General features: G+C 40.5%; 1 protein-coding gene across 1 annotated transcript; it reads right to left on the bottom strand.

Moving 5' to 3' along the window:
* Positions 1 to 2,843: 2,843 nt before the first annotated feature.
* nek2 (NIMA-related kinase 2) lies at positions 2,844 to 8,107 on the bottom strand. Its single transcript, XM_042503665.1, has 9 exons — positions 7,817 to 8,107; positions 6,433 to 6,650; positions 6,103 to 6,343; positions 5,876 to 5,958; positions 5,656 to 5,782; positions 5,318 to 5,552; positions 3,710 to 3,764; positions 3,541 to 3,611; positions 2,844 to 3,251 (listed from the first exon to the last, which is right to left on the bottom strand). Exons 1-9 carry the CDS (start codon positions 7,910 to 7,912, stop codon positions 3,046 to 3,048), a joined length of 1,332 nt encoding a protein of 443 aa, XP_042359599.1. The 5' UTR covers positions 7,913 to 8,107; the 3' UTR covers positions 2,844 to 3,045.
* Between the last annotated feature and the right edge of the window lie 5,889 nt (positions 8,108 to 13,996).

Genomic DNA, 13,996 nt, shown 5'->3' on the forward strand with positions numbered 1-13,996 from the left:
TGAAACTTTGCACCCGAGCCGGTAAACTTTCCACACGGAACACGGCACAGTGAGGACACGCCCTGGACGGCTCCCATTGGTGGAGAGGAAACATGATTGAATCTGATTGGTCGAATTTTGCAACTTCAGGCAAGTAGGCGGAGTGAGCAAACCAGACAACAGTGGTTGCTATGCACGCCACCCGCAACTGTAGTCTCGCGATGAATATCTTTATCTTTTTTTTGTTGTTGGGTTGTTTTTTTCCGCTTTCTAATAACAGTTTTTTAAAACCAATGCATCCAGTGGTCAATCCACAAGCAGGTACAAACCATACCGACAAAAATAAAACAAAATAAAATGGATACACATAGAGTATAGCTATTTATTTGTATACATTAATACTGTGGTTAGTTTATTATTATTACATATTTTTAAGTCAGATATTGTGCATATATATATATATAATTTATATAACTGTAACAATTAGAAAACCAAATGTCTCAGTATCTCAACTATTTTTTCTATATGTTTAATTTATTTTATTTCCTTTTTTATTTGGTCGTTTTATAGATTTTCTTTATTTCTGATGTTTTTTCTACGTTTCACCCTATTTTGCATCTTTATTTTTAACTTTATATTAACTATCCCAGTTTTGATTCACTAAGGATTGGTAGGTCTGTTTAGCTTTTTGTTGTTATATTGCCTTGTTAGTATCATATTTCCTGTGGTTTTCATCTTCGGTCAGCCTGAAATACCCCTGTATCATAATTTAATTGCTGACATTATTATAAGATAAGATGAGATAATCCTTTATTAGTCCCACAGTGGGGAAATTTCCAACATTGCAGCAGCAAAGGGATAGCAAAATAGAAAGATAACTGTGCAAAATAAACTATATTAATAAATAAGTACAAAAACAAGGAATGTGCAGGATAAAGATGAAGGAAATAAAGCACAGAGGACGACATAAACAAACAATATATACAGTATTTACAACGCAGAGAAACTCAACAGTTAAATAAAGAATGTTTACAGTTGCATGAGTGAAAGTGAAATTGCACTTGTGGTATTAAGCTGTACAAGTGCAGTCAGTTATTGTTGTGTGTGGTCTACTGGGAGCAGTGCTGGTTGTACAGTCTGACTGCAGCAGGGAGGAAGGACCTGCGGTAACGCTTCTTCACACACTTGGGGTGAAGCAGTCTGTCACTGAAGGAGCTTTCCAGTGCAGTCAGGGTGTCATGCATGGGGCAGGAGTCGTTCTCCAGCATGGATGACAGCTTAGCCATCATCCTCCTTTCTCCCACCACCTGCACTGAGTCTAAGGGGCACCCCAGGACAGAGCTGGCCTTCTTGATAAGTTTGTCAAGTCTCTTCCTCTCAGCAGTTGTGATGCTGCTGCTCCAGCAGACCACTCCATAGTAAATGGCTGATGCCACTACAGAGTCAAAGAAGGAGCACTCCTGAGGACCTGAGTCTCCTCAGCAGGTATAGTCTGCTCTGACCCTTTTTGTAAGGGTATTATGTTTTAATGTTCACGATAGGCAAGTCCCTCTGCCTTTACCGTTCATATGGACAAAATCATCACATTGTTCTGAATGAAATTAAACCAAACTTAGTTATTTCTTAGGTATTATAATAATTAGACATATTTTTCATCGTTGGAAAGCTAACTGTTTTGTCCTTTCATTTGATCAACTATTACCCGAGGGCCAATAATAGTAAGAAAAACTTATTATACAAACAACCCTCCTAATTATACTCTCTAATCTCTCTGTGCTATTAATCAAGAACAAACGACTTTCAGGTGTGAGGGCTCGTTGCTGGGCTCCCTGTAATCACCAGCACAACTCTCTCAAATCAGTGGCCGACTTTTCATGGGAAACCGATGACCCCTTGTGGGAGTTATTAAACTTGATTAAACACTCGAGGACATTTGAAGTATAATTGCAGTGGAAATTATAAACTAATTAGTTTTAAGTAACTGATTCAACTAACTGTATGTATAGTAAATACATTTCATTTTTCTATGCATGTAAACATAGTACATATGCACAAATTCAAACACAAAAGTTTTTATTTTTGCTCCTGTTTTTCACAGGTTAAAGATATAATATTATTTTAAATTTTGGTTGGTTGGTGGCAGCTTATGGTAGTGAAATGAACATTCAGTTCACTAGCAGCAGGTCTGGTGGCCATTCCTGCAGTCGACATGCCAGTAACACACTCCCTCAAAACTTTTGACATCTGTGTTGTGTGATCAAACTGCACATTTTAGAGTGGACTTTTATTGTGTAGTAATGACGCTGTTTAAGCAGCATCTTTATATGTCAAACCTGTCAGGTGGTGGAATTCGCCTGGAAAGGGAGAAGTGTTCAGTAACACAAAAATGCTACCACATTTGACGAAAATATATGTAGTGATTGAAATTTTTTAACTCAGGACAAACAACTCTAGATCTTTAACTTTATCCTATGGAAAATGAGAGCACAAACAAGTGTTGCCCTTAAATGTATGTTCAGTGTAGATTATATATGTATTTTACTGTACATACAGAGCTCAGAAAAAGGCCTAAGGATGAATGATGTAACGGTTATGTAAAATCAGTCATTATGCATTCTTCAAACAATCAGTTGTTCTTTGTATTTACTTTATCACTGTTGTCTCAACCACAAAAGTTTTGGATTTTGTTGTGAATACAAGTCATTAAACAAAATGCCCTTTTGTCTATTTCTAAGCAGTTTGTGTTTATATAAGAGAGAGAGGAAGAGAGAGAGAGAGAGAGAGAGAGAGAGAGAGAGAGAGATTTGTAATATACAGTACATTCACAAACACAATAGCTGCCTATAAAATAAAAACATACACACACCCAACTGTCAAACTAAATAAAATTGAAACCAGAGAGCTTCCAATAACACACACATAAACAACAATACACAGGATTGAATCATTTGGCTTCACTACTTTCACAGCTACTGAATTATCAAATAAATAAAACTAAACCAGTTATATTGACTCCTAGCTTTTGGAGGCTTTCACATATCAGTCACAGGGAAAACATCTGTTTGATCAGCGGATGCCGAGTATCTGCCTGCTCTTGAACTGACAGGTCTTCTCCACCTCATTCAGCGTTTGAGCGCGCAGATTGGCCGCATGCAGCCTCCTCAAAATCAGCTCCTGTGACATCGCACTCTGACGACCGGCAGGCCGCTGGTTCTCTTTGCTCTCACCAGCAAAGTGGACCTTCTTCCTGCCAGGTGAGAGGTTCTCTCCGTCTAGGACCAAACAGCAAGGAGTCACTGATTAACAGACATCCACGTTATAATGTCAGGTAGCCCTGATAACAAACAGCCTTTGCAATCCAACATGACAGCTAGATTTCAGATTGTCAGGTGTGTAAAAAATCTTTATTGGTGTGTAAAACATTATTCACAGGGTTTAAAAAGTAATAAATAAACTTGATTTTAAGATATCCACATTCTGAACAGAGGCATGAACTCAAAAACATTGATCAGATCTTGTCTCGGTTCAGTAAGTCCAAAGGTCTTCGTCCAATTCCCATACCTATGTCTTTGCCGTAGAGCAGAGCCAGGTCCCGCTGCTGACGGTTGTAGTTCTTCAGTAAACTCTCTGCTCTGTATCGGCAGATTAAGAGTTTGCACAGAATGAGCAAAACAGGAGAAAAAACAAAGTATTGACTGTTTTATTCTACCCTTCTTACAGAAACCTTTACCTTGCGAGCTTCTCATTTGACAGTCGTTCACGGACACAAAGCTCCTGCTCCCTTTCTGCAATGAAATGACAAAACAAGACACCATTATTTTTGGAATCTGTAGCAATTACTTGCCTTTTGAAATTGAAACCAGGGAAATATTTGGCTGCAAAACTTCTGTCAAAAGCAACACAAACACCTGTTTCATGTACACGAGTTTACCTGCAGAAAATGTATTTCTAGGCGAGGCGACAGTTTTAAAATGTGTCAGATACAAACAAGTTCACTTACACATCTCTTAGTCACTTTAGGAAGATGCATCAACGCAAAACTTTTTACACCACAGGAGTGATACACACACTGTTTTACACAAAACATTTTACGAGGTTGTGGAAAGCACACCTGCAGCTCAGAAGGGGTCTTAAATATACTCTATGGAAATACTGGACTTAGCCTCAGCGATGTGCTGAGGTCTCCCGTTCTGAAGTCCTGAGTATGGCATTATGGCTGATGCATTCTTGTTTTTTTGGGACCACAAGTGACCATATTTGGACAAGAGGGTGGGACTGTGGAGGAGCAAAGGGTGGATCTGACTCATAAGCCCTTTTTACACAAATATCCCGTGAGAGCGCCAAAATAAAGAGCCTTCATTACGCTACAGTACAAAACAATCCCGCCATATTGCCACCGCAGTATGTGATTTTAGACATCATGTCGGCACTCTGGAAGCAACAGAGGCGTGACGTGTAACACGACAGCGTCTACCTCCAGTGTGACACGTAGCATAAGCACACGGTTGTGCTGTCTGAACAAAAACAAGGGCGTACATGGCAATAACAATCATTTACCATCCCTGTTATATGGTGGCTAATCTTGTCCTGTGCTGGGAGGGTAAGAAGCCCCCAAACCTCATTATCTTCCTAATTTGTGGATTTGTTTTGGCTGTTGTTCTTGTTTGAGTAAGCTGCTAACTGCTTTTTAAACCTCCCAGCAGTGGGTCGCTCACATAACACGCTGTCACACACATCACACCCGTCCCATCCTGCCTGCTTTTCCTTTTACACAGATGTTGATTCTGCATTGGTTCTACCTTCACCGCTGGCTTAAAGGCGAGAGAACTCTGCTACTCCATACCGCCATCCTACCTTTTATAGAGACCTGTGAGGCGAAATAACGGCAATACATTCCCACCTTTAACAGGCAGCGCAGAGGGCCTATAGCCCGTTGTGACGCCTCGCAGACAGAAAGCGACCATGCCCGTAAGCTCTAATAAAATGTAAACAGGGGTGTCATATAGAAATTCACCACCATACAGTTTTCATAAAGGGGAGAATTAGCTCTCTCTTTTGTAAAGTTGAGCATTTTAATAAAGGGTCTAGGAAGATTGACTTGTTTATGGAGCCAGCCTCGAGTGGCCTGATATCACAAATCACAATTTGCCTCAGAGGGCTTTACAGCATATGACATCTCTGTCCTTAGACCCTCACAGCAGATAAGGAAAAACTCCCCCAAAAAACCTTTGACAAGGGAAAAAAAAAAAAAATCCATTTGTCAGCTCCAAATGTTGCTGCTTGGGGTCAAACTGTCACACAGATGTGTCACAAAAGAGAGTAGATTTAAAAGTCTTACGCTCCAGTCTCTCCTCACGTTCCTTCAGCGCCTTTTCCCTGTCCCGCAGCGCCTGCTCTCTGAGCCGGAGCTCTGCGGCAGAGGCGGGTGTCGGTTCAGATGGCTTGTGAACAGGACAGTCAGATTCCGCTGACTTCCTTCGGGGTCGCACCTGTGCCCTCCTCTGCTCCTCAGCAACGGCGTCGACCAACAGGCTGCTCTGGAGAATGGACTCCACAGAGGGTCTCAGATAGTCCTGAGACCAGACGAAGACAGATTACTGAACCTCACATACATGACACCACAAACATACAAGCTTCTAGCACACGTGAATTAGGAGAAAATAATTTATTTCTAACCTTCAGGTTGAGCATTTTGCAGAGTAAGGTGTTCAGTTCCTCAGAGTATCGGTACGGGATTCTTCTGAACTTCCCCTCTCTGATCTTCTCTGCCAGCTCTTTTTGGTTGTAAGCAGTAAACGGAGGGCTAAACAGGAGAAATCCGTGGAAAATGTCAGATTCACAATCACGAACCACCTGCCGGGTTTGTCAGCTCGAACAAATGAGTTAGAAAACTTACGATAATGCACAGAGTTCATACAGCAAACACCCCAGTGACCAAATATCTGATTTCTCATTGTATGACATTCGGTCCATCTGTTCCTGAAAGAAAAAGTGTTGACAGATAGTGGCAAATGTGGCTGATACTTTTAGGAGGGGGAGAGAACACGTTAAATGTTCCATATATTCCCAAAAAAGGTAGTCTGAAAAGAAAAACCTCTGACACAGCAGGATTAAACAACTCACTGGAGACATGTAATAAGGTGTCCCGACAAATGTCTTTGCAAAACTGGTGTCGTGGTTGAGGATCCTCGCGAGGCCAAAGTCTCCGAGCTTCACGTTCTGTCTGCTGTCGAGGAAAATGTTGGCTGGTTTCAGGTCTCGATGAAGAACCGTGGCCCTGCCGTCACTGCGTCTGTGACACTCCTTCAGGGCTAACATGAGCTGTGCCATGACTCGCAGGACGAACAGCTCCTCCAAATAACGCCTGTTACGGCAAAACACACACTTGCAGTTACCGTCAGGAGGCGCAGATGTAGAGTGGAGGCACACAATGCACAAGAATACGCAGCCTACCTTTCTTTGATGCATCGGGTGATGAGGCTGGACAGGTCCCCACCCTCGCAGTACTCCATGACAATGTAGAGCGTGGCATTAGTGCGGTCTATGATGCGGTCGTAGTACCTCACTATGTTCGGGTGCTTGAGCTCCCTCAGGAGGTTCACCTCTGACACCAGCATCTGCTTTTCACTCTCTGCCATGGTGCCATAGTCCAGCTCTTTCCACACCAGGATCTACAAAACATAAGTGATTTAACCAGGATACAACTCAAAAATACATTTTGATGTGATCATTATTTATGTTTTCATTTTTTACACTTAGTTACAAAATTAGTATACTTTTTAAGCACTCATTTCCAAGTCATTTTAATGACTAATTTTGGGGTCATCTCTTCTTTTGTTGCCCTCTTTCAATTTTTTTTTGCAAGAAATTAAGACAATATGTTACTATTTCAAACACCTGAATGGAGAGAAGCTGCTATAATGCTTTTAATCAACCGACTTAATTAACTACACCTGTGCTTACATCTTATAAGACTTTAGTTCATATGATTCTTTGTTTAGGAAAACAGGCAAATGTACATGACGTGTTTATGATGTCCTTTTGTTAATAAGCACCTTTTGCTCTAAAATATTGGCTCTAAGTGCGAAAAAAGTGTCAAAACAACTTTAGCATTCTTCTTTCGGTTTCTGGATGGAAGTTGCTGGACAGTTTCTGTTTCAGGTTTGTGGTGAAAACATGAACATGGGTTTAATATTTTCAGTTTAAAGTCCCTGAACATATCACATGATCACTGATATAATTCATGAAATCAGTATTTTTGTGCTGCATTCAGATGCCTTTCACTGGTATCTAAACCTCTGAATCCTAAAAAAAATGGCTTGATTTCTTTCAAAAACATAACAAGCAACTTGGCAAGAAATGTCCCGAAAACTGAAAAAAAGGTGACAAGGACATGATCTGAAAATCAGCTGTAGGGGGATTATTAGACATGATCAAAAAAATAGAGGAAAGCTATATTTATAATAATCTTAATAGTGTATTTGAAATTATGTTAAAGGAAAATAAAAGAAAAACACAAACAAACAAAAAATGGCGTTTCACTTTCTTTCTTTTCCTTGGTGTTTTTCTTGTAACGTTTTACAAATTTCTTGGTATTTCATGGGCTATTTCTTCTTATGTTATGGGTCACCCTCATTTTATTAAGTTTCAAAGGGTTAACAAAACAACAACATTTCGGTCCCCAGCTAAATATAACGTTATAATACGTTAACGTTTTATCAAGCAACAATAACAAACGGTCACGTGGCTACAACAAAGACTCCGGGCAGGTAAACGTTACCTGCGTCACCACAGGTGGCCAGTGGTTTTGTACAAAAATGGTGTGAACTTTACTCACTTTGCCATCAGATTTTCGTCTTATTTTCTGGCATCTTCCATAGGAACCGGAGCCTATAGTTAACAACACCTCGTAATCCTCAACACGGGACGGCATCTTACCTTTGCAACCGTAGCTAACGTTAAAAACTACCTGACTTAACGTTAAGCTAACGTTCGGCTGTACTCGACTACAATTTAACACAAAGTTAAACCAGCGACTTTCACATTAGTCTCTAGCTTTACTCTTGTCCTGAGGACGCCTTTGTTCCCGATAAAGTTCCCAAAACTGACTAAGTGTTTGTCTTTTTGCTTCTCGCTCACTCGTGTGTGTTGCAGTACACAAAACAGGAAGCGTTCTCTGTCGGTTTAAATTGGTGCCCAAATACTCGACCGTGATTGGTCTGCTCTCTGCGCAGGCTGGTTTCTGATTGGTCAGTGTGGAGATACAAATTGTGAGGTTGCTAGGCGCCTGAAACCCGCGAGAGTAGGGCGGGGAGATGACACGCGCTCAGCTCTCCACAGGGTGGCGCCAAAAACTCACAGTCAGGTCATAGCCATGTTCCGAAAAACTGGTTAGGATAATATAATTATTTAGGAAAATTAAAAGGATAAATTAAAGATTGTTTGATTAAAACAAGAGAGATTTCGGAGGAAATTTTCCATTTATCTTCAACAGATTTATAAATCTTATTGGAGGGTAATCTGTGGCAGTATTTATACTTTTTATTTAGACATTTTGACTGGCCTGTATAGGAATTGCATCTTGTAGCTGACTCTAAATGCATATTTTTTTTTTCATTTTGGGACTCTTATTTTTTCAACATAGATCAACATAGCATTTTTTTTATTATAGTGCATTCATGTAAATGATGAAAAACACATAATGCAATAGTAAATACACCCATTGTTTTATCAAAAGTTGCAATGAAAAATAAGTCATATATCCTTGATATAGTGTGCTAAAAACTTTGTAATTTATATGTTAAGTTTTAAGTATAAAAATGTTTCAAAAACCAGTGAAGATTTTTTGCTTCTGGCCTACTGGGCACAGACCCAGGGGCCCAAAGTGTCAGGGCCTCCCTGACTGACCAGGAAGAAACTAAAAACGACAACAAATACACAAAAACAGACCACAAAAAGGTGCAAAACAACTACCAAGAGACACACAACAACAACAAATAAGCGACAAAATTGCCTCAAAGACATCCGAAACTACAAAAAGATGCATCACAACTACAAACGCATGCAAAAATAACAACAACAAGAAAAAAGGGCAAAACCACTACAAAGTCTGTGTGTCCTGCTCTTGTGAAAGAGAGGTGGTGGGGCCTTTTGCTTATCTGTGTCCATGGGTTCATTGTCTCATAGTACACCATTAGACAGGCCCCGATAAACAAAACATTTTCTTTCACTTTTTATATTTTTTGGTTTATTTTTAATTGTCCATCTCAGTGTTTGTAAGTCATTAATTAAATACCAGAGTCACTTTCAAGAAAATTAAAAAAAAACCCTAACTCTTAAAAAAAAAATATTTAATGCAATTAATTGCATAAATGAACAAGGAATGAAACAAAATCATGTAGTAAGCTATGAAATGGTGCGTGCTGATTTTGGTTTGAAGTTTTGCATGTAATATGATGTTTGAATATATATAATGCACATAATTGTTTGTTAACTTGTAGGTTTTATGTGTCAGACCGCAGGAAGACTAGCTGATGTCAGGGTGGAGATCCTAATAATATAAAACTAATATGTTTGGTTTAAAGGTGTGTTGACTATACTATATGGTTTTATTCAAATGTTAACATATGATGATTATAATACATATTTTTATGTGGAACCCAAGCACAGTAACAGCTAATGGGGATAATAAACAGTAAAACTGCTGAAACACATACATTTTTTAAACCAGCGGTCACTTTTTAAAACTGTCCTTTGCTTTTTTTTGGCATAATGTGTTAAAGGTGACACAGTCCTAAGGCTGAGTTTAAGGTCCATCTCCTCAAACAAATCCTGCCTTTAATGCTGGGGAGCCTTTAGTGAGAACATTTCCTTCCAGCCGAAGCACTGGGACTTCAGTTTTTCTCAAGGCAGAGTAAAAGTAGCTGTCTAGAAAATTAATCAAGCAAAGGTAAGAATAGCTCACTAAAAATATCCAGAGACCAAGAAACATTTGAACACATACAGTGTTGTGTGTGCTCTAAAAGACTTTGTGTCCTTGCGTACATATTGATGGATAAGCCAACAAACAGAAGCAGTAAATACTTTTTTCTTTACTGAAAAGAAGAAAAAAAAAAACATCTGTGACACTGACTGAGTTGATCCTCGGGCTTTTGTTCACCTCACTGTGTAATCCTCTCATTATTATACACGGAAAGGTTGCAGGCTGTCATCACAGCAGTTTCCAGGGCTGCATATGAAAGACACAGAGGAGGCTGATAGGTGTCTTATTGTCAGCTGTCATTTGATTTGACCAGCAATTGATTAGTCAACTGAAAGATCATTTCAATCGACAAATCAGTTGCTGGTCAAATTCTGTGCAGAACTACGTTGATCAATAATATGTCCAAAGTGCATTGATAAGGACCATATATTTAAAGCACGGTGAGATTAGGGGTGGGCGATAGGGCTGTAAAATAAAATCACAATATTTCAGTGTTTTTGTGATAACGATATTCTTGACAAAAATGTAGAGTGTTTGATTATTAATTCCTATAACATACAAATGTAAGAAAATACAGGTGTATATGTCAACATAGATGAGATTCCCCCTCAAATATTCAATAAAAATGGAATACAAATGATCTCGGTTCTTTGGTTTGTAAACATCAATAGTAACTCAGAATGAGATTGAGATCATGTATAAAATGTAAATATTTCAATAAAATAATCCTGATAAAAAATTAAAAACAGTTGCCATATACAAGACATTGTCTACAATTTAATCTCTAGTGTGTGGTGTATATATATCTATATCTATATATATATATATATATATATATATATATATATATATAGATATATATTAGTTTTTCCACCCTGTACTTGTATGTGCTGCTAGTTTTCTTCCAATATTTTGCCATTCTCACAATATGAATTTTTCTTACCATATTAGAAATTACATAATTATATCATTATAGGCGATATTAAAGCACACCCCTACGTGTGATCAAACTGATTCAGCCTGGTTGCTGGCTGTAGTAACATAATGCACATTTTTTATCACATTTCTGATTCTCTGCCTCTAATGTAAAAAGGGGTGAAGCAGCATTGGCTTTAGTTTAAGTATGCATAATCAGAGCATGACTGCAGTAAATCGCTCATGTGACAGATGAAAGATTTTTTTTTTTTTCTCAGTAAACTTTGACGCGTGATCCCCGCCTGAGATAAACGCAGTCTACTGTCAGTAACGTCCCTCTCGGTGGGGAAGCCTCAGTAACAGTTGTGTTCAAATTATCCGTTCAGCCCTCTTTCTGCTCTCTGCTGCCAGTACCACACACTGACACCACTCACACCACCGAGAGAGAGAGAGAGCGCCCGAGCCGGTCTGTCAGTCTGCCTCTGCAAAGGTCACTCCTACAAAGAGCTGGAGGAGTTTGGACATCAGCCAGGAACAGTCAGAGGGAGGCAGGCAGGGAGGAGGGGGGGCAGAGCGCAAAACTGACAGCTAAAAACAACAGAGACAGTTGGGTGCCTGAGGCCGCTCCGACGTCAGCTGACCCTGTTAAAGGCCAGGAGATGAGAGGGAGCGACAGACAGCGACATCACATGATAACCTCTTCACCTCCGCTGGACTGGCCGTGATGCTGTAATGAGGGTTACAGGAGGCTTATGGCACTCATGCCACCTCTGACTCCCTTTTTTGGGTGCGGTTTCAGTCCAAGAGCTTTCTCAAGACAAGATAACACACGCAAAGGGGACGTTTTTTTAAAAAATGATATTCACTGAGATGCTTTCTTTTCTTTGGCCTGTGAGACCTTACAATGATGTGAGCAGCCAATCTATGACCCAGGAAGTTCCCCACTTTAATGTCCTTTTACTGTGACACGTTAAAGAGACATGTCAAAGTGTTTTATGTTCTTGGTGATTTTTTTGCCCCACAGGTCAAATGTTCGATGTGTTTGCCTGAGTCAGTATGTTGAAATCGCCCACCTTTCTTACAGCTCACTGATGTTACAGTTCATCGAACCCACACCTTCAAATCTGTGGACAAGACTTTGATATCTTGGACAGATTTGACCATTAAAACTGCATGTGAAGTGTTCATTTGTTTGTTTTTCTAGAATTTAACCCTTTGACACCTATGAAAACTGGCTTGACTTCTTTCAAAAACACCGGAGGAGGGTGACAAGCATTGTAACAAAAAAGGCCCCAAAATTAGAAAAAAATTACCTCAAGAAAGGGCTAAAAAATGTTTTTTTTTTTTTTTCTTTTACACCTTTATTATTTTTTTTTTTTTTACCAGTTTCTTGCAAATTGCTCTTTGCCTCTCCCCATGCTTTTAAGAGAATTTCTTGCAGCACAAGAAAAGCTGATGTCCATCCAGGTTTCAAAAGGTTAAAGTTAAATTCACCTTTCTGCTGTTGATATTAAAGTTTCACTTTACATCGAGATGCATGCGTTTCTTCACAGTTGCCCTGCTGAGACAGATCATGCTGAGTTACAGGATGTGTTGACACGAGTATTTGCATGAGGAACATGTGATCCAAACGCTAAAAGTCAGAGCAGCCGTCATCGTGCTCTCCTGTGACAGCAGGAGGGGTCGGAGAGACTCTGTGACGCCGGCGGCTGCTGCAGTGACATTCAGCCCGGCCCTCCTCTCCACAGCTGGATGTTTTAGTGCTTGCTGACTCAAGGGATGCCGCCACCGCCGTGGCATTCACGAAGGGAGCAGGCATCAAAGCGTGACATTGACGACCTCGGGAGCAGCACCCGTGAAATAGTCCATTGCAGGTGTCCGACGGGAACACCGGAGCTTCTGCAGAGGACACAAAAGTTCCTCTGGAGGCTAATTTGTCTCTGTAATGTGGGTGACCTCAGGAGGAGCTACACTGAGGAGAGGGAGACTTCATGTGGGGTGATACTCCTCCTCCTCCATCTGGACACCACGCTGAGTAACCGCCACCCTGACTGTTGGCCCTTTGGTATGTTGGTGAAGCGTCCTGCATATTTAATCCCATTTTCCAGCTCACTTCCTGTTGTTTCCCCCCTGAGTTGCCATTGGCTACCTGAAGCGTGTGGCTTTGCTGCAGACCCGACCCAACAAATATCACTGCAGTTGCTATGGAAACGTAGTGGATGGCACGCCACACTGGACAGGGGTACACTGTGATTTTAACCAAGTCAGTCCTGTATGACGGCAGCTAGAAAGATCTTTTTTTTTTGTACCAGGCTGTAAACACGTTTATTTCTGCTGTAGAGTTGGCCGTTTTAACATGGGGGTCTGTGGGGACAGACTGTTTCGGAGCCAGCCTCAAGTGGCCATTCAAGGAACTGCAGTTTGTGGCACTTCTGCGTTGGCTTCATTTTTCGGCCTCAGAGGCTGCTGCTTGATAAAAATTCATCAGAAAATGTTTGCTGCTCAAATGTTTTTTTGTCAGAGGTTTCCTCTGTGAGGGTTGCCCCCACTGTTGAAAACGCAGGCTCTAACCACACCTTGGTATTTATCTTCTCTCCTCACAGTCCTCCACAGATGTACAGCAGGTTTGTCCCAGACAGGAAACAATAATAATCTGCATTTTTTGATGCCGTGAACTCTCTATCAGGGCAAGTAGATCTCTGCAGTCTTGTGCTGAGAGTTCACTCACACCAGCCGACAGACAAGAGACCGGATGCCACGGCTGAAATCAGAGCTCTGTAATATAAACCAGTGACTCTCAACAGCTGGTGAGTGACACCACAGTTAAACAACGGGCAGAGGACTGAGCAAACACAGGCTCTGGTTACCTGGAGACCAGCCGGTAACTCGGTGAGGAGAAAATGTTGACATTTACATTAGCAGACAAAAGAGAACGTCTGGTACAAGAGTGTAATTTAAAATCAGTTACAAAGGACGCTTTGTCATTTTTACAGGAACTTCAGGATCCCTGCAAAGTGTTGGAGAACAATTAAAGAACATTTTGACATTTAGGGAAACATATTGTTTTCTTGCCAATGATGAGGTGATCAATACCACTCTGTGTATGTTCAAATATTAAGG

The sequence above is a fragment of the Plectropomus leopardus genome, chromosome 16 (genome assembly GCF_008729295.1).
Source record: "Plectropomus leopardus isolate mb chromosome 16, YSFRI_Pleo_2.0, whole genome shotgun sequence".
Taxonomy (NCBI): Eukaryota; Metazoa; Chordata; class Actinopteri; order Perciformes; family Serranidae; genus Plectropomus; species Plectropomus leopardus.

What these genes read in the sequence shown, in the direction of transcription:
- nek2 (XM_042503665.1), bottom strand. Translation starts at nt 7,912, where the DNA reads ATGCCGTCCCGTGTTGAGGATTACGAGGTGTTGTTAACTATAGGCTCC. An exon ending in GCAAAATGCTCAACCTGAAG is followed by an intron (nt 5,553 to 5,655) that starts GTTAGAAATAAA and finishes GTCTGGTCTCAG; the next exon opens with GACTATCTGAGACCCTCTGT. An exon ending in GCTCTACGGCAAAGACATAG is followed by an intron (nt 3,252 to 3,540) that starts GTATGGGAATTG and finishes GTTTGGTCCTAG; the next exon opens with ACGGAGAGAACCTCTCACCT.